At 48.7% G+C, this 20042-nt stretch overlaps 1 protein-coding gene across 4 annotated transcripts in view; it reads left to right on the top strand.

The window, feature by feature from the left end:
• The first annotated feature begins 10170 nt into the window (after positions 1 to 10170).
• The window catches only part of PDGFRA (platelet derived growth factor receptor alpha), a 34179-nt gene continuing 24307 nt past the window's right edge, over positions 10171 to 20042 (top strand). The window contains exons 1-3 of one of the 4 annotated variants that reach the window (XM_071743525.1): positions 10171 to 10319; positions 17420 to 17480; positions 18862 to 19176. In XM_071743525.1, the coding sequence (XP_071599626.1) occupies positions 17432 to 17480; positions 18862 to 19176 (364 nt within the window). In that variant the 5' untranslated portion in view covers positions 10171 to 10319; positions 17420 to 17431. Of the gene's footprint in view, positions 10327 to 10498; positions 10767 to 13252; positions 13275 to 17419; positions 17481 to 18861; positions 19177 to 20042 lie in introns of those variants that run through there. The other 3 variants (XM_071743522.1, XM_071743521.1, XM_071743523.1) reach the window with 3 other exon arrangements.

The following is a 20042-nucleotide window of genomic DNA, read 5'->3' as shown; positions in this document are numbered from 1 at the left end:
CCCTCTGCATGCAGCATTTCTTGCACTATGGTTGGTTTCAGGTTCCAGGTCTCTGCACAGCTCCTGGGTTTCATGAGACCACAGACATTGTTCAGATTATCCCTGACAGTGCTTGGCTTTGAAAATGCTTGCCAGGCCACTGGGCACTTCTGGCACCAGGGCCACCCTGGTGTTGAGAACCAGTAAAGCTTTGAGTAGCAATGAACACAGGAGAGAGGCAGGGTGGGTTTTTGCTGTTTCATCACCAGAGCTCCCATTTCACATAATCGCACAGAGGAAACTCGGTCTCCCTTCCTGCAAAAGATGTAAACCTGTGGCACTGCAGCCTGCTGGGGACAGATCATACGTGTGAAACCCCACCCAAACTTAACTTGTCTCAGCTCTGCCTCCACAGTTAACCTGAAGAATGAAACAATGCATAAATACCAGATTGCTTCTTGGCTATGTTACAGCTTCTGTACAATTCCTCTCTCTTCCTTTTCCTTTCCTGCAGTCCCCAGACCTTAACCCTCATGATGCTCTAGGGTTGGAGCCGCAGGGATGCTCTTTTCCAGGCTCCAAAGCCACAAAAATATAACAGTGAAAGAGTGGCCTTGTGTGCAGTCTATGGCCCATGTGTTTGGTGGATGTATCCCTTCCATCTGGGATTTGCCTCAAGGACCTGGAAGTCCTTTAAGACCAGTTTGGATGAGGTCTTGTGCAACCTGGTCTAGTGGGAGATGTCCCTGTCCATGCAGGGGGGTTGGATCTTGATGATATTTAAGGTCCCTTCCAACCTTAACCATTCTATGGTTCCATGACTGTGTGACTGCCATATTGCTGCCTGGGCATGCCAGCAAGTGTGCCTTCAATCATGCTACTATCCTGCCCCTCTGGCCACATCTCTAGGCGGTGGGACTAGTTCTCAGGCCTTCCCATAAAATGTCAGAGACCCAAGTCCAGATGTGTTACTACATTGCCAAACCAAATGTCTCTTGGTTCTTACTCCTTACCAAAGAAAAGCCTCAGTGCTGGGATATTCTGGATTCACCACCTGCTCTCAGAATCAAAATGGGGCCAAAACAGTCACCTGGGGGACCTTTTAACCTCTGTAGAGATCTGAAAACATTTCTCCCTGAAGGACACCTCAGCACAGCCCAGTTCGGTTTTGACTTCTGTGGTGTCTTCTTTCTGCTGGAGCTTTTGCTGCAGAGCTGGCAAAGCCATGGAGCTGGGTGGAGGGGGACACCAGAGCCTGTGCTCACAGCTGCTGCTTGCTTTATTTTTGCTTCTGGGTGGGAAGCCAGCAGTTGGTTTTAATCCCATTTTTAACACATCTCTCTCAAAGTCTGGCTCTCTCCTTGTGTAACACTGAGACGCTGAGATATTCTGGGACACTTTTACTAACCCTGGCAGATATGCATTCCTGGAGGCTGGAGAGAGGGTATTTTTCAGGGAGGGGCCACATGGTTGAGTGATTCCAGCTGGGAAACCCACCCTCTAGAGTAGTCTGATGGAGCCCAGGTTTACTGACCTTCATCAAACTGAGCCACCCACTGCAGTAAGGTCCTCCCTCATGTCACACAAAGGGACTTCACACTTGCTACTCCTGGTTTTGGTCAGACAAAGCAGTTTGGGACAGAGATGGCACCAAGGAGAAAGGAAAAAATTAAGCTATCTATGGATGACAGCAGGCTTCACTCAGGCTCCAGTGGACTATTTGAGGGCTCCAGCATATTTTTTTTGAAGTTAATTTGTTAGGTCCTTAATTCCAAATAATCCCCATTTCTAAACAGGACTCAAACATCCTCCACTGTGATCCTGCTTCTCTCCTACTCTTCAAAATAATTGAGGGGTGATAGTTACATAAGGTGACTGCCCACCTGAGTTTCTCTTGCCTCCTCATCTCCATTCAGATGCTAATGGTGGCTTAAACCAATGTTTGTGTTTTACAGGCCTAAAGCAAAGCTAGGCAGAAGGTCTGTAGTCAGTACAGGAGCTAGCTACTTTTAACTGTCTTTCTCTCCTAAGTCAATATTGGGACAGGGAGCAATGAAAAAAGCTAACAAATGGAGAAGGAATTTAGAGCCGGGAGAGCTTCAGAAGCTGTCAGAACAAGCAGCTCCACAGGGCAAAGGGCAGCAGAGGGGCACTGTCAGGTGCTAAGTGGGCTGGGAGACCATTTGTCTCCGAGAAAAAAAACCAAAACACTCGACTCTTCAGATATTTACAATGGCTTCTGTCCACTCAAACTGCCTAGCTACCTATATATTTTAACCTCCCATAAGCAGAACTGTGTGCCTCTGACTTCCCTGTTAATGGCAGTGGCTACAGTTTTACTTCGAGTGCTGTTTTGATCAGCCCCCAGCTGTACAGCTGCTGATGTTTCTGGAGTAAAGCATTTCCTCAAACCCTTCATCTTGTCAAATTGACTAAATCCTACTATGTTTTGGAAAAGGATAATGGGAGCAGGCTTCATAGATTCATTCAGACCACCACAGACTCTGCTTACAGCTTTCTTATAAAGAGAGGTTGCTGACAAAGTTTCAGAGAGGCATGGATTTAAAGAGTACCTTTTTCTCATAGTAGTACAAGGCACACTGAGAGAAAAAAAATAATACCGAAACAAAACAACAAAGCCTACTGAAAAGAGAAAATACAAGTTCAATGATGGATAGGAATTGCAAGAATTTATTTGGTTTTACTTTGGCTCTGTAAATGTTTTCTCCCATCACAAAAGGAGAAGGAAAGGAAATTCTGTATTATCTTGACAATATGGAGGGCACATTTCTATTCCCTTTAACTATGAAAATAGAAAATAAGGATGAAGTGACCTATTTGTGTTCTATTCTTTCTTTATGGTGTTCTCAACTGATGGACAAAATAAGCAAATGAAGAGCATGGTTCTGATTTGGCTTTTTTTTTTTTTTAAATGCCTACTGCTATTCTTTCAGCCCTTAGCCTGTTAAAGTGGAACAAAAGAATCAAAACATAGGTGGGAATAGGGACCAGGAAGGTGAAGAATTTTTCTGTGATTCCCTTTCTCTTGAAGAAACCCCAAGTGGGTAAAATCAGAATCAGCCTCATCTTCTTGACTCTTGCAGCACAGGTTCTTTCAGAGCTGCAGTCTGGGATCTCCGGTGTTTGCTTCCTGCACCTGAGGCATCCACACAGGGTGGAGGAGGGATAAGTTCATTGCAGCAGGACGTGTGTCTCACCTCTCCCTGGCTTCAAGAACCTGCTCAAAAAACAGCTTAGAAGATTGATGTGTGAAAGAGTCAGCTTTCACCATGATATCCTTGTTCACTGATTCAGCAAGGAGACCTCTAGCAAAAAGAAGGTGGAAAAGGCTTGGTGTTCCTGTACTATTGAAATAACAAAAAAGATTTTTCTCCTCCTGCATCCCCATCACACCTAAGATCAAACCACGTTTTCCAAGTCCATATCCTCCATATGTAACATGGAGTAAACCTCCATACATAACACGGAATAAAAGAGAGGCACAGCTGATTCTTGTTTTTCTCCTCTTTTCCTATACTCAAGGGAATGACATTTTGTTGAGGTTGAATGTTAGACATGAAAAAAATTGGCAAGCATCTTCCCACCAATTGCAATCAAATACAGTGAAATAGTTTCTACGAGGGACATGGGCCTAACAAACAAAGTGACATTGGACACAGAAACTACTAAGGGACATCTTGTTGTTTGATTCATGGGAGATAGAAAACTATCTGGTAATTTATGCGTCTTTTGGTTTTCAGCATTCCTTTAGGGATTGCTTTCAGAGTTTGCTTCCCAGGGACACTAAGAAATTGCTTTCTTAAAATTGTCTTTCTCAGTGTGTTGAGTTCAGCAGTCAGATAACAAGGTTTTCACCATGAAAAAAACCTGATGACAAGTGAGGTATAAATTCAGACTCACTGCAATGCCTGTGTTGTGGCTAGAGCAGTGAAATGCTCACCAGCAAGGGGAAGCTTGCTACTGCCATGGGAGCAATCACATAATTTTAATGGAATAATTTTTGGTTATTTGGAGAATGTCCTGCAAAACGATGTTTCTGTACATAACATATTTTAAACACAGTTGGCTGTGAAGGGTTAACTTGGTTAGTGGAACCAAAGTGAAAGTTTTAAAATACTGCTGCCATGGAGAACAAATGCCTTCAAAGTGCCTATAGCATATGTTATTTAAAAGAGCACTGAAACAACGTTCTGGTTTGAATTATTTTTCTTCACAGTACTTCTCTAACTTTATTGCCAATGAAAAGACTTCCAGAGCCAATTTTTAATCTTAATTATACCAGATTCAATCTGGCATATTTCCCTTGAAGATGGAGTTACACTAGATTTACACAAAGCAGAATCTGTCCCAGTTTCCACATTAGACACTTTCTCAGAAGATAATTTAGGATTAAAACTGGGGTATCTGACTAAGCCAGCCAGCAGTCCAAGGATCATGCTGCTGTATTCCCTGTTCTTGAGTCACACCAGTGCTCTGCTGTCTGAGCTAAGCTTGAGCTGTAGCTTCTTCTCGTCCATGGCTATAAGAAAGGGACTGATCCATTGCTCTTTCTCACTCCTCACTTTCTCATTTGTCTCTCTGCAACCACTTTGCTCAAGTGAAGTCCATAAAACTGAGTACTCTAAAAGACTGTCAACAACAGAGAGGCAAATAAGCGTGGGACTGAAGCAGAAAGTGTTCCCTGCAAAATTACACGAGGTACGGGCTGAAACATGGAGACCTCAGACAAAAGGAAAAACCCATATAGTCTTTTCTAGAAGTGTCAGAAAAGCAAAGAACAGTTTTCCTTGATTTTTCAGTGTGTCACTCCCTCCTGTCTCCCAGCTAAAGAAGGAACACTGAACATGTGGTAAATCTTGGTAACTAAAAGTAAAATAAATTACTTAAATCAGTGACTAAGAAGAATGACTAAATTAGTTGCCAGATCTGGAGATTTTTGCTGACCATGTCAACATACATTTTGATTCTTTCAGTTCCTAATGGTGGATTAGGGGTTGACCTGTTTTGGAAAGTATTAGGTGAAAAACTCAGCATCCACTATCTCCATAATAATGCCAATTCTGTTAGCTCTTAGGAGGCATTGATGGCTTTTCCTCCTCTTTGTCCTTAGAAAGGGGAGACACATGCTCAGAATCTCTCCATGCCACAGAAATAGCAGGATCATGTTTTGTTTGTGGTGGTATTTTGGAGCATGAAACATCCAGGGAGGAGAAGGATCTTTTAGAAAGCCTATTACAAAGCAGAAACCTTGGTCATACCTCCAGTTACTCTGCAGCACACCATCTCAAAGGGATGTATTATCAGTCACTAAGCATTAGCAGAATACCTGTTGTGGGATGAAGTAGAAAAATGACATCCTGGATGTGGACTACAGACAATTCAGGGTAGTCAGTAAATAGACATGTTGGATCTCCTTAGTTTGCCCCCTTGTGATGCTCAGCCTACCTTGGCTCTTCTGTGCCCAGGAGAGGGACATTTGGTGGATGTGGTCAGCCCAGGTCACACCAGGGCAAGCCTGTACCCATCATTTCAAGCGTGATTGTAACCACTGTGTCCAGGATGGCCTCTGCACCAGCCAGATCCCCTGTGGGAGCTCTAGGACCCTGTGTATCCCTGACCACAGCCTAAGCAGACGCAGGACAAAAGCAGCTTGGTCTGCCCGTGTTTGTCCCTTGCTGTGATCCATTGGCTGCCACAGCTTGAGAGAACAGAGGCAGAGAAAATGGTCCCGGCAGTTGCGTACCCAAATCAACCCTGAGCTGAATCAGCAGCGATGGTCCTTTGACTACCGAGGGAAAACTCACTTGTGGCAGGAGGGGAAAGAGCTCCCTCTGTTTCACTTGATGCGTGCCACAGCCCCCGAGCTGCTGAGCCCGGCCCACGGCAGTCCGGGGCTGGGCCGGGCTGGACCAGCCGGGATAAAGCCCTCAGATTCTCGGTAGTGGGAAGACAGCCCCGCTTCCCCAACAACCCTGAATTAACACCAGAGGCGGTGCAGGCTGGTGGGGTGTGCGGTACCCGGCTGGGCTGGGCTGGCTTCTCCCGTGGGCTCCAGTGCCCTCTAGTGTTGCGGCCGGACGGCGGTTCTGCCTGGGCCTTCTGGGTCGGCGAAAAGGAGCACACCCGAGGGCTTTCCATCCCCCGTTCCGGCCGTGCGGTACCGGGGATCCCCGCCCCAGGGGCTGGGGGCCGGCGCAGAGGGAAGCGCGGCGGAAGGTGCCGGTGCAAGAATAACTCGTTTTCCCCTTGCCTTTGGGGTGCCCTTACCTCACCCCTAAACTGGGTTGGGGCCGCTGCTGAACCAGAGTGGCCTGTTTAATCTGTCCCAGTGAAAAAGTCAGGGAGGGAGCAGTGGGAAAAACAATGCCTGTTTTTTAAAGAATAAGGCATCCACGGCTGTTTTGGCGTCGTTTAACTTCAAGAGCCAAAAGAAACAACAAAAGCAAATCAGCTCGACCTTGCATCAGCGTCGGCCTCGACAGGAAAACGATGGGCACGGGGAACTACCTTAGCCAAACACGTGGGGAATCAAAATAAAGGTTGGGGAGGGCAGGCTGGTCAACGTTAATGTCTTTTGTCTGGCTGTCTGCTCTCCCGGTGACAGAGGATCCCTGCAATTCAGAGCCAAATTCTGTTGAACAAACAAAAAAATCTGACGTTATGGAAAGAGGAAAACAAAAAACCCTGAACTGGTAGGACCGTAAATTCACGGAGAGCCCTCCTCTAGGCAGCACACATTCCCCGGTGGGCCTGAAGGGCTTGGTGGTCCCCTGGTTTCTTGTTCCCCTTCTGTCTCAGGAAGTCCTCACCGCTGCCTTCTCTCTCCGCGGTAGATGGAAACAAATGTACAGCTACAAGAGGCCTCTCCGCTTTTCCCCTCTCTTAGAGGCTTGAGAGGGTCTGTTCCAGGCTGGAGCTGCTTTTCGCTACACTTCCCTTTTGGTTTCTGCTCCAAAAGGTAGTAAGGGTGAGAAGGCTGCGACTGGAGCCGCACTGTGAATTGCTGCAACATGGGTAGCGATAATCAACCCCAGACCTGCCTTGCCACGGAGACAAAAGACTGCGGCCCCATGGCGGGGCTTCCCTCGGGCCCCAAGCCGGGACACCCCCTCTCAACCCTCCCCTGCTCTATAGGAGACCGCTCGGACCCCACATGAGCCACCTATTAGCCTGCTTAATAGCTTCAGCCAGCTAAGAGCTGGCAGAGAGCCGCAGGAAAGGCTCATTACTTGCAGCAAACTGGGACTCCTCCCGGGTGGTGGTGGTGGGATGCTGAGTGCGGCTACATGCAGACTCCCAGCCCCCCTCTCCTTCCAAACGTCCGAGAGCCCTGCAAAAACCCGCCCCGTCGATGCCTGCTGCCCGGATCCTGCCGACACTTGCGGGCCGGGACAGGGACCCCCCACCCCGGGGATTGGAGAGGGGGGCAGGTTGGGAGCATAAACAGGCGAGAGCGCCTGTAGTCCGGGTGCAGCCGTTATGTTTAAGATGTGCAGCCTCCATCTGTTGCCGCGAAAACACACGCTAGCAGGATGCCTTATGCTCCAGCCCTTCGGGGGGAGGGGAAGGCGGGAGAAGAGGGGACAGGAGAGGGGGCTGCAGTCTTGGAAACCCCTCCACCCCCAGCTTGTCCTCTCGCTAACCCCAAGTCCCCCGCGCCTCCCTGGACGGGACCCCCCTGCGCCACACGGGGCGGGGGGTAGAGCTCAGCAGCCGTCCTGAAGGGTTTATTTTAACTACCAGCTCCTCTGTACGGAACCAATCCATAGGCTCCGCCGGCACTTCGGAGCTTGACCAACCCTGCAGAGCCCAGCACCCGAGGGGTCTCCTCTCCCGGTGGCAGGAGTGGGGCCAGAGCAGCCTGGTCCTTAGCGTGGGGAAGGGGGAGGCCACGTCGAGGAAAGTGTCACTGCTCCTCTGGAGGGGCCCTGGGCGACCAAGCACCTCCGTTCCACTCCCTGCAGAGGCCGGCGGTCACCCCGCCTGCAGCGCCAGGCTGGCCCAACAGGCAGCTTTGCCGGTCCCCGAATTTGCAATTTTTATTTTTCGCTGGGTCTTGTAAGATCCCACGTGGAAGCCGTTAACGACCTCTCGATAATGATCATCACAAAGGCATTATTCAAATGAGGCAGGTAATTGCAACCAGAAGGAGCCTCCTCCCTTCCCTTTTGCTCCTTTCTTTTTGCAAAAGTAACTCTCGCATTACATCCTATCCTGACTGTACTTCGCCAGGAGTCACCTCCACCGCTCCCCATATTAGGCCGCATACGTTCAAGCCGGTAAATTACGGCCCGAGCCCGGGAGGGCCGGGCGGGATCGCCTCGCAGCTCACAGGCAGTTGTTGCCCCAGGTCTGAACAGAAGCATCTTCGTGGGGCTTAAATCTGCGAGAGCCCACAGCTCCGACCTAGGTCATTGGTACGACCTTTTCCTTCACAAAATAAGGTTTAGGCTCATGGGTGCCCTCGACTTTGCCCCTCCCCCCCCGGTGGAGACTTCCCGGGTGCAGTGTCGTGCTGGTTTGTTTTTTCCTGGTGTTTTTTTGTTGTTGTTGGTTTGGGGTTTTGTTTGCTTGTTTGTTTTATTTGCTTGGGTTTTTTTCTTGCCACGCTTTTGATTCACTGGGAGTCTGTTGTTTATTCACAAGCATTACGGTATCCTGTTAGCATTCCGACCAGGGGCTGCTCACAGATCTGACTCCGTTGATTTCCTGGAGGAACATGTGGAAGCAATAGCGGGGTTGTGCACTCACCCGAGCCAAGGATGCACTAGTGGAGGGCGTGCAAAGGGTCGGGAGCACCGCCGGGGACCCTGCAAGCCCAGCCAGAGGCACCTCAGCCTGAGCGCGTTTTTCACGAGAGTCCCTCCTTGTTTCTTCCCCTGTTCCCTTCGTGGCATCTTCGCTTCAGAGGCTTAGGTCTAGTCTAGCTTAGGAAGGAGAAAAAACACCGGATCCTGGCGCTTGACTTTTAGGAAAAACTTTTGTTTAATACTAAAAGGGAAAAACGTTCGAGAGGGAAGAGGGGGAGAAGCGGGAAAAGCCCCGGGGTCAGCTTCTGAGCCGATGCCCTCCGCAGGAGGCAGGCAGGCGGGCAGGGCTCTCCGCTCCTTTCCTGAGGCTGCAGTGCCCCCTCTCCCGCAGCTGCCGCATCGCCCCGCCGGCCCCGCTCGCCTCTCTCCGCACGGAGCCTGCAGCAGACGGGCTGTGAGGGCAGCTCCCCGGCAGCTTCCCGGACCACCCCTTATCGCCAGCAGATAGCTACGGCCAACAAAACAGAGATACCCGGTGTTGGCTTCCCGGCCGGGATCAAAGCTCCGACTGGAACGTGTTCAAACAGGACGGACTCGGGCGTGCGCTGCCCTCGCCTCCGCAGGCACCTCCGTGCCCCCTGGCTTGGCTATTACTGGGATTTGGTTGCGCTGGGCAAAGCAAAGGCAGAGAGGAAGAGTAGAGCTGTCCTGGTCCCGTCGGAGCAGCGGGGTTTGAGGGCGCTAGCTCCTGGCGAAGGTTACCTTTCGTTGTCTTTTTCATTCATAAATATTAGTGATTCGTCTCTCCCCCTCTCTCTCAGTGCCTCCCGCTCCTGGCTGGCTCACCGCCGTCCATCCAGCTCTCTAGCCCGAGCCCAAGCCCAGTGGTGTATAAAGCACACGAGGAAGCCGCAAATTCGTTTCCAGATCAAACTCCGCATCCATAAACTCACACTGTGACCCTGGGACACCGAGCCCGGGCGTCCGACCCGCCGCCCCGGAGGGCTTGGGTATGGAAGGCTCATTCATGAAACTGAGAGCGCTCGGAGTTTTCATGGAAGTTTTTTTTGATTGTTGGGGTTTTTACAATTTTTAAAATTATTATTATTTTTTTCCCCCCTGCAGTTCAAACTCTCCGCTCCCCCCTTCCCTCCCCCTCGCCCCTGCCATATGGCCAACCTCCCCCCTCCCCTGCAAGCCTGGTGAAATCTGGAGGCAGAGACTGGCCCCCCTGCCTGCGTAAGAGCCTCCCCCCGGCGCGCCCGCCTCCGGCCGCGGGGCTGGGGGCGCCGGGAGAGCCAGGGCGGCTCTTATTCTGAAGGGGCTGGAGGGGGGGCTTCATTTCCTGACAGCTATTTACTTAAAGCAAATGATTAGTTTTGGAAGGATGGACTATAACATTGAATCAATTACGGGACGCGGTTTGTGAGACCATTACAGTCGGATCGGGAGGGAGGGCGAACGGGAGGGGAAAGAGCGCGCCTGAGTGGGGAAAGTCACAAAAGACGTGGACATATTTTGGATATTTTACAATCTGCAGGATTGGGGCTGCGGATTATAAAGGAGAAGGTAAGAGGTGAGGGGCAGTTTCACCTTTTTTACCCCACCTTTTCTCCCGCTTTTTAAAATATTCTATTTGCTTCTCTTCACCCCTCCCCCTCCCATTTATTTGCCGTCGGTTTGTTTTTTTCTTTATTTTTTTTCCTTTTTTTTTTTTTCCTTTTATTTTTCCCGATGCTCGGAGTCGGGCGGGAGGCTCCTTCTCGCAGGGCTCAGGCGGCGGGGGGGGCAAAGAGCGCAGGCGGCCCCCGTGGAGGGGAGCCGGGAGCTGGCGCTCCACGGGCCGTCGAGGCGAGGCGGCGAACAGCGCGGGCAGCGCTAATGACAAACACATTGGGACGGCGGGGGCCACCACGCCGCATTCCTGCCACGGGGGCGGGAGCGACCCGCCGGGGCTACGCGGGCAGCGGCGGTGCCCGCTCGAGGGGTCAGAGGGACGCGTACCCACAAAGTAAGGTAGGGTCGCGCCCAGAGGCTCCCCCTCTTCTCGCATCCTTTGCTGCCTTCACCTCGCTGCTCTCCCGTCCCTTCCCCCACCCTTTGTTTTTCACCACCTTCCCCTGTTCAGATCTCCCTTCCCACCTCGATCCCCCTGACCGAGTAGCCTAAATTGCCCCGAGATCCCGGGATGGGACACGTACACAACCCCTCCCCCCCGACAGCCCGATCTCCATCCCTGCGTGCCCCGTCTTTTTTTTTTTTTTTTTTTTTTTTTTTTTAATAAGTCTCAGAGGAAGAGATGATGCTGAATTTAGGCAGTTCTGGTACCTGGAGTCTTTCCAGCCTACAGCCCCCTCTGGCAACGGGAACGCCAGCCTTGCCGCACTCTCCGGACTGTTGGATCCCACCGTCCCCTACCCCAGGGGAGGGCAAAGTCTTCGCGGCCACCGTTTGGATTTTGTCGAGCACGGAGGTTGCAAACTTGCCATCCTCTGCCAGGCTGGAGTCCCCTGGAAGAGTCCTAGGAGCAAGTAGGAAATGGCTTTTTGGCTGTCCGCAGCATTGCTCAACATTTTTGGACGCGGATTCTGCAGCCCAGGAGCCGTTCCAGAGAACAGGACTTGGACAGCTTTTTCTGGAGCCAGCGGCGACAGATCTATCGAGGCAGCAGCGGCCCCGGGGAGCAGCCGCCAGCCTCCGGGGCTTGCCTGCATCCCTGCGGGGCAGAGGCGGCTGCGGGGCAGAGGCGGGGGCGATACCTTGGCCCCCGCTCGCGCCGGGAACACGTTTCCAGCGCCCTTCGACGGCATTTTCAGCGCGTCTCTTGTAAATGCTCCAGCTCCCTGGCGCTCCTGCGGAGTCCAAGGCTGTCCGCCCGGGGCGAACAAGACATCGCCCAGACCGGGCGGGGACCAGCGGACACGTCTCCAGGGTGCGGGCACGTCGCCCTCCCTTGGTCCCGCATCTCTGAGCAGGGGCACAATGCTTGTTTCTCCACCGAAACTCCTGCCTGTTCTCCGTGCCCTCGGGGTCTGTTCCCCAACCGACAGAGAGGGCTGGAGAAGAAGCCCTCCGGTCTCAGTGCCACAGCCCTTGGTGGAAAACAGCCGCTCAGTCAGCGGGAAAACAGCCGCTCTCAGTCAGCCGCTCTCCTTCTCCCCTATCCCACTTCTCTTTTCCCCGTCTACCTCACATTTAAAAAAAAAAAAAAAAGAAAAAAAAAAAAGAAAAAAAGAAAAAAAGAAATATCGCTCCAGCTTGGCAAAGGCTCTCCTATTGTTTCCCAGACAAACAGCGAAGTGGCTGGGAGTTGCCATCTCTGTAGGGTTTCTCGGTGTCCCGGCCAGCCTTTGATCCTCAGCCGCTGTGGCCGTCGGGGCTTCGCCGAGGGGAGCTGCGGCAGCGCCGCCTCTTCACTCCCAGGGGGCTGCAACCCGGGCTCCCCGCGGGCAAACAGGGTCTGGCAAGGGGCTGCAGTCTGAAGGGGGCTGGAGAGTGTGAATGTAAACTCCCCCCTCCCCCTCGCCACCACGGCTGGCTGGAGGCATCCCGCTGTCACCCCGACGGGACGCACCGGGGAAAGGTGGGCAGCTTGTTATGCCCTTGGCATGTCCCAGGGCTGATGCTGGGGTCCCAGCTTGCCTGCCTTAATTCCGTGTCCCTGGATGGGGCAAGAGACTGAATCAAAGCCAGGAGACAAGCATCAAAGCTTCTTCTATCATCGGCTGATCAAAATACAAATTGTGGAGATCCAACTTTTAACTATGGGTCTGGAAACTACAGGGAAAGATGTCCCAGCAAGGGACTTCAGTTTTGGCTTCTAGTTAACAAAGAGTATTTTAAAAAGGCCCTCAGCTAAACAGTGGTTTAGCAAACCTCAAAGCTTGAGGGAAAAAAAAAAAAAAAATTTGAAGAAAAATGAGACCGCACAAAGCATGGGGATTTAAGTACATGAGCAAACCAGATCTCCCAGCCTGCAGGCACTCTCCCACTGCTTTAAAATGAGAGCCCTTGTTCTAGTGATCCTCTCTAGGCATGAAGGGGCAGGAGGTGTGCCAGTCCGGCTGCCATCAGGCACTGGGGCCATCTTTGCTCTTATTTGCTTCTTGGTGTGTGGGAGATCTTCATGCAGCTGTGAGAGTAATATGTAGGTATTAGGTTTCAAGAAAGCAGGAAGTAATAAATATTTAAATAAAATACCTCTCTGCTGTACTACAGTATAGAAATAGGATTCAAGTACAACACATATAGACAGAAAAAGTCTTGCATACCCCAGGCCTTGCTGGTTATTCCCAGTTGTACCAGTAAGTCTAAAGATGAGGGTGAAGAGAGTTATTTTATACAATCCTCACCTCACTTTCATCCTTAGATCACCATGGCCCAAATGGCACTACTTCTGCATGTGAACTTTGAAAATTTTAACAGAAGATGTCTGTTTTACTCAAGGACCAGGAAATGACTTCTGAGAGGTTATTTTTCCTGGTGGTGGCAAGAATTGATGATAATTTTTAAAAAACGGAGCAAGTAAGCAAACAATCCTTTCTCTCCCTCTTGCCTTGCTCTCCTGCTTGACTCATCTCTCTCAAGCCAATAAAGCTTTGCATGGGAACCCAAGGGAAAAGTTAACAACAGCTAGGCTTTCTTGCTCTTGTGGTCGGCAGAGATGGATTGATTTTTCTATGCAATGCTTCTGAGCACTTGAGTTGGGATCTAAGGTATTTTTTGATTTAATCCTGAAAACCTGAGTTGTATTCTTTGGATGTGCAAGTCCTTTTGTCTGACTGCAGATACAGTCTGGAAAATCCTCCTTGGGCTACGTGAGAAATTTAGACTTTGCAAATTTCCCCCCATCTTTAGCTCCTAGACTGGTGGAGTCTATCCTTGAGGGTTGGGCTGAAGAATCAGGGCTGACTGGAAGGTTCATGGAGTAGCAGCCATCGCTCTGTGTGAGTGCTTTGGGCTCTGCAGGAGCCAGTACTGAGCTATTCTTGGTGTGTAGCTGTTCTTGCATATGAGCTGTGCTGAATGCAGATACTTGCAAAGGGCTGCAGAGCAAGCCTCAGGTTAGGAGAATATTTATACCAGTCTATTTAATTGAATTTTATTGTTATTGTTTGTGCCTTTCACCAGTGAAGTTTTCAGACCTGCCTGTAAGCACTGCAGGGCAGCTCTGCTTGTGTGGAGAACTGAGTTTGCAATTTGAGAACTGAGAACCAAGAAATGTTTCAGGAGGTCCTGTCTGAACATTTACATTCAGTCAGTGACCACAAGGAGGAAATTTTCCCTTGTTTTCTTGGGCTGGCCTTAGCTCTTCCTGGAAAAGGTCAGTCTTCCCAGAAGGACAGGCTGCCACAGTGACAAAATCACCACTGAAATTATCCAGCCCTCTCCTAACAAGCATAATCACATCACTACGTGCCAAGATTTGCAATCCAGCTGCTATCATATACCTTATGTAACTACAGAGCAACAGCGAAAAGTTTGTCTTTATTACTTGTTTTTAAATCGGTGAACCGTCATTAAACTAAGATATGAGAAGTTTTAATTTAAAGTTGATCCAGGAGACCCAGTCTAGATTCCATCCGCTACGTCGGAGACCAGCGCTTCTTTCTGCTCAGGAAAAAGGGCTCGGTAATGTGGATCAACATTGCCATCCAGTGGCTGAGAGCATGAACTGTAGTGCCTAGAGGGAGATGAGTTTTAGCCTCCAGTCCCCTCGCAGATGGGTTAGTTTTCTGTCTTGAAAGAGTTCTTTCTTTGTTTTACAGCAGTATGAAAAATATATATCAGTGGCTCTTCTCGGTCCACCGCAGTGCTTTCTCTCTAGGTCACTTGAAGCAATCACCTAGGAATAGCACAATTTTCCACCAGTGTTCTGATTATTGATTTTACTTTGTCTTCTAGGTGCAGTCAATGAAAACCTTCTTGGTAGGAAGCCAGTGCTTGGCAGTGAGTGTTTAGAAAATTGGCTCCTTGCTGATAACAGTCATTCAGTTGTTCTTTTCCTGATTCTTTTTATCACTAAAGCATACAAGAGAGATAGTAAAATTTCAGCCAGTTCCTTTCTAACCTCAATGGTCAAAGTAGATGAATGCAATGACTGTTTTACCCTGGATATTCAGCCCTCCCTGCAGAGAATCTGGAAAACTCCTCATGGCTCCATCTAGCTTTTACACACCCAGGTGTCCATTTCAGCTAGTGATGTTCAAGGTATCCAAGGAATTACAATTGGCTCAAAGTTACCTTGTATGTATATTGTCAATACTGGGCTTCAGTTTGTACAAATCTACTGGCTCCAGTGAGATTACACCAATTTATGGTGTGATGGACAGGTGTTAGGAACTGCACCTCTTGTGCTGAGATTTGGGTGATTTAGGACAAAGAGGGCTTCTCTGGCATCAGCAAAGTAAAAAAAGAAACTGAAACAAAATAAATGTGTGAAAAAAATTAGGTGATCGTAAATAAACAAAAACCTGGTAAGCATAGCTGTCTTGTGTTGTGGGAATGAGAAGTATAAAAGTGTAAATCTTGCACTTCAGAACAAGAATATGCTCTAGATGAGACTCAAGCAGGCTTAGATCAGATGCACAATGTAATTAAATCTAGTTCAAATAGATTTTGAGTATGGATGATGGTGAATCTTTAGTACATTATTCTGTCTTTCTCCGTGAGGAGGTGTTGCTCTGGGTCTTGATGAGATTAACAGATCGTTGAGGAAAGATCAAAGCTATGGGTTGTGACAGAATAGCCAGCTGGAAAGTGCAAATTTGTGTTCTTAAACTGCAATGGTAGATTGAGGCACTCAGCTCTTACTGATTTCTATGGCAGCCCAATCTTACAGCAAATTTTAAGTAGCACTTTGCCATCACCTGTACTTACATCAATACAGTCATGAGGCCTCTATCCTCACACATGCAGCTCTGCAGCAGTGCAAATCCACTTCAGCAGTATTTCTTCAGGCTGGTGTGCAGTAAGCTAGCTTTGTATTTTCTCCTTTTGTGCTGCATCACTTATGTTGAATAGTCTGCAAAAACAGAAGGAAGGAGGGAGAGATTTGCCTTTTCAGAGAGAAAAGGCAGAAAGAAATCTGGCAGGCAGTAGGGTGACTTGGGAACCAGATCAATAAAATAGGCCATTAAGTCTTTCAAGATTTATGGTGGTTTATTTTATCAGAAAAAAAAATACAGGATATAAATGTGATAAAAATGAGCAAGGAGGCTGAGACCGAGGGTCTTCTTTGATGTCCAAGAGACTGTTATCAACAGGAGACAGATAAACATATGGTAATTATTGCTAACTGAAGAATCAGGCAAAATGTCTTGTCTCCGCTGGAATGTTGTCACTTGAATTTCTGAAGTTGTTTTTACATGTTTGTGGGGTTTGGTAGTTTGTAAGTCTTCTAATTCTTCTGAGACCTTTACGTTTGCAACATCCCGCCGCCTGCTCCACATGTTGTGGGAGGAAAGAGGGACTGGTTCAGAAACTGTCCTTTGTATGTTGTAAGCATTTAACTCTCATATGGCACCAGCATAGTTGTAATAGCTGGACATTCTTGCATGGTTACCTATCTCAGCTTCAGGAGCTGAATACTACAGGGTGAATAGAAACTCTCCAGAACTTTTGAAATGTAGTCCCTGCCTCAGAGCATCATCCTTTATTTCACTCCTTGGCCTGTGTTTCAGATTGAGGGCTCTTGTCTGCAGACATTTTTTCTTCTAAATTGTCTTTGGGTCAAATCCAGTTGCTGTTAATGTCACCAGTAAAATGCCTGCTGATTTCAATGGGAGTAAGGGTTGTAGGAGCTTTTCTTTTGGCAATTATCTAGCAGGATGCTTCAGGATTTTAAATATAAACATAATTTTATAGCACAAAAATTTCATAGATGCTTGTTTCCACTGTTGCCTCTTCAAGACTGATGCTTTAGGACTGTGTATTTGAAAGCTAAAATTGTCTCCTGTGATCTATGATTCCCCACATTGTTGGGGAGAAAGGACACTCTGTGAAGGGCTGTGCTGGCCTACAGTCTGTCATGGATTTCTTCCATTAGAAAATTTCAGCATATGTTTCAAATAGGATGTCTCTCGATCAAGGGAATTCTTGCTAAATAAGCAATAAACACTATTGTATGGCATTGTATTTAGTAAGCTATATATATATACATATATACAATGGCAAAACAAAAATATCACTCAGGATCGCATTATTTGGAATAAAAGTAGCTTTTAAATATATTGTTTCTCCCATAGAAGCTGCTTGCTGCTAAAAGGCCAAAACTTCGTTCATGAAGCCATTGCACCCTCACTGATGTCTGCGAGAGTACTGCCCCTGTGCATGGCTGTTTCTGTGGGCTCAGTCTGGGGAGGTGGCAGGAGGCATCAGAGCTGCTTGCAGGCTGTTGGAGAGAGGCTGATATGCCAGGAATTGGCTTCTTACACTGAAGGAGGAGAGAAGGGGTCATGGTGCCTCAGCTGCATGTTGGTGATGTGTCAGTGGCCTCATACACCTTGTGAGAGGTGGCTGCACACACCTCAGAGAGCTGTGGGTACAGGATGGGGTTCCCAAGCTGTGCTAGGGCTCTGCAGGAGAGGGGTCCTGCAGTCATCAGTCCTGTTGGTCCTTGCTGTTGTCTGTCCATTAACTGGCTCCCTCTCTCCTTCTTTCTGTTTCAGTTGTTGGTAGCTATGGGTACTTCCCCAAGGACGTTCCTGATCCTGGGATGTTTTCTCACAGGTAATGTTCCTCAGTCCTCTAGGCCTCTCCGCCCCTACTCCTTCATAAATCCTTATTTAAGCTTGCTTTCATTGTACCCATGACAAAACAAATGCCAAACTCTTGCCAATTGTCTAAAGGCTCAATTTTTCTGCTCTTCCCTTTGGTAGACTAAGAAGGTGATGCTTTTGCTAGCCTGTGCAGGCCACTTTGCCACCCCTACAGCTGCTGTAACCTCCTGCCAGTTCCTTTGCCTGCACAGAGAAAGTGAGCTTGCCTGCCTCCAGCTGTGCCAGCCCTGTCCCACTGGGGTTTCTGCAGCCCTGCTTGTGTGGGCTCCCTCCTCCTCCCACACCACCCCACACCCCACCTCACCGCACCCGCTGGGGCTGTCTGCTGAGCCTCCCAACATCTGCCCAGCGAATGGTGCTGGGAGGGGAAGGCAGGGTTTGCCACAGGGTGACAAATATAGAAAGGGCCTGGAGGCCAACAGAACACATGCAGGAGTGAGAAACTTGTTTCAAAGACAGTCTGGATTCCTCCTGCTGCTTTATTGTACAGAGCACACTTTCCAGGCCTAAGTACCTGTTTATTGTGGACTACCCTATCTGTTCTCTACAGGTCATTTGATAGACTGAAACAGTAAATCTGTTTTCCTTGTAAATTCCCCATTTTTAAGGGTGTGGATCTTCTTATTTTTCTCCTGGGGGTTGGACCTGAACCAGCCCACCTACAAATTACCTAGTTTTACAAATCTGAGCCTCTAACTGTAGATTGCATCTGAAAGCCAGTGCCATCAAAAACATTTAGTTCAGTGAATTACAGTTTTATTTGGCTATAAACCTTCTGTAGGTTTTGGCTACAGATAGATCTGATGCACACATTTTGGATGTAAGCCCCTTCTCTAGCCTTTTGCAGAAACAGAAGACAGATGTAAGATGCAGGGATAGGTCTCGGGGAGGCTTTTCTATCTTTCAGTTGGCAGCTTACACAAAGGCTGACAGAACTGGTGGTTTTCTGATCATTGTTGAAAGGCCCTGTAAGAGGTCCCTGACCCAGCAGCCAGGGTGTGGGGTTCACCGGTCTGCAGCTGAGCCATGCCTACATTTGGGCTTGTAAGCCGAGGTGTGGATTGAGAGCCATCTCTAACTTCACCTCTGTCTTCCACCTCTTAATTTGACAAACAGAAGCGAGCAAGCAAACACTTAACATTTCAAAGAGAAGTTGTTTGCCATCCTTTGGGGAAAACTCTGGCTTTTAACAATGGCAGATTTCCCGGGACATCAACACATATGAAATGGTCAGAAAACCAGCTGCTCTGGATCTAGTTTGCTATCTTTCCCATCCTGGCACTGAGGGTTTTCAGTGTGTTCATATGCTATTTATTAATGTCTTTTTGCAGGACCGCTCCTAACACTTTGCCAGCTTCCTCTGCCGACCATTGTTCCCAATAGGAATGAAATGGTGGTACAGCTGAATTCCAACTTCACACTCAAATGCTCCGGAGACAGCGAAGTGAGCTGGCAGTACCCAGTGACTGAGGGAAGCCACAGGATTGACATTAGACATGAAGAAAACAACAGTGGCCTCTTTGTGACAGTGCTTGAAGTAGGAAATGCCTCAGCTGCTGATACGGGCTTGTATGTTTGCTATTATAACCACACTCAGGTGGAGGATGGGGAAGTGGAAGGGAAGGACATCTATATCTATGTGCCTGGTAAGTGAAGGATGCCACAGCCATACCTGGAGGTTTGGATGGGAGGGCTGAACCATGGATGTTCCCAAGACTTGTGTTTGCTGTTAGAGGAAGATTAATGATCCTAGGGCCATTTCCTAACATGTAAATCAAGACTTGCAAGTCTATGGATGTAGTCTTCATTCCTTCTGTTGGTTTTTACTTTTTTTGGTGAGAGTTTTACTTCTCAAGAAAAGAGGTGAATTCACAGACTAAGACCTGAGGGGCTGGGTAGTAGGCCTTGGTGGCCAAGTCAGCTCAGCTATGGGAGCACATCCAGCTTTCAGGTTTGCCTGGCCCTCAGGTGGAGCTTAAAGGCAGTGCCAGTTCTTTCAGGGGTGACTTGTGTGGATGTTTTGCAATGTGTGTTGACCAAACCTGACATGTCTGACATGTCTGACACTAAAGCAGCTGCAAGATAAGGAAGGCTGTATCTCCTTCTGAACCTGAATTAAGCTTCAGCTGGAGAAAACTCATGTGTGCACAGGGCCTGGGAAGCACAAAACAATGGAGATGTCTTGGGGGTGGTTGTCACAAGGATGGGTGAAATAAGAAGTGTTGTTGCTGGCCAGTCTGATGCAAGATTAAATACAGTGCTACCATGCAGTGCCCTGTAATTTTCAAAGCAACCCCAGCCTTCCCAGGCCCTGGGCAGCCTTTTCCTCTAGTGGTGGAAAACTTGTTGGAACCAGAAGAAATGGTATCCCTTGTTCTTGGAAGTACCTGTCCCTGGCTTTGCCCTCTCACCCCCTCGTTTCAACTGGAAATCTGTTTAAAGGCTTTCCACGCTATGTGTAGGATGAAGGTTTTTCTTGTCATATCTGAGATAGGCACCAGAGGCTGAGACT

Source organism: Heliangelus exortis, chromosome 4 (genome assembly GCF_036169615.1).
Source record: "Heliangelus exortis chromosome 4, bHelExo1.hap1, whole genome shotgun sequence".
Taxonomy (NCBI): Eukaryota; Metazoa; Chordata; class Aves; order Apodiformes; family Trochilidae; genus Heliangelus; species Heliangelus exortis.
This window is presented reverse-complemented; position numbering and strand designations above follow the sequence as displayed.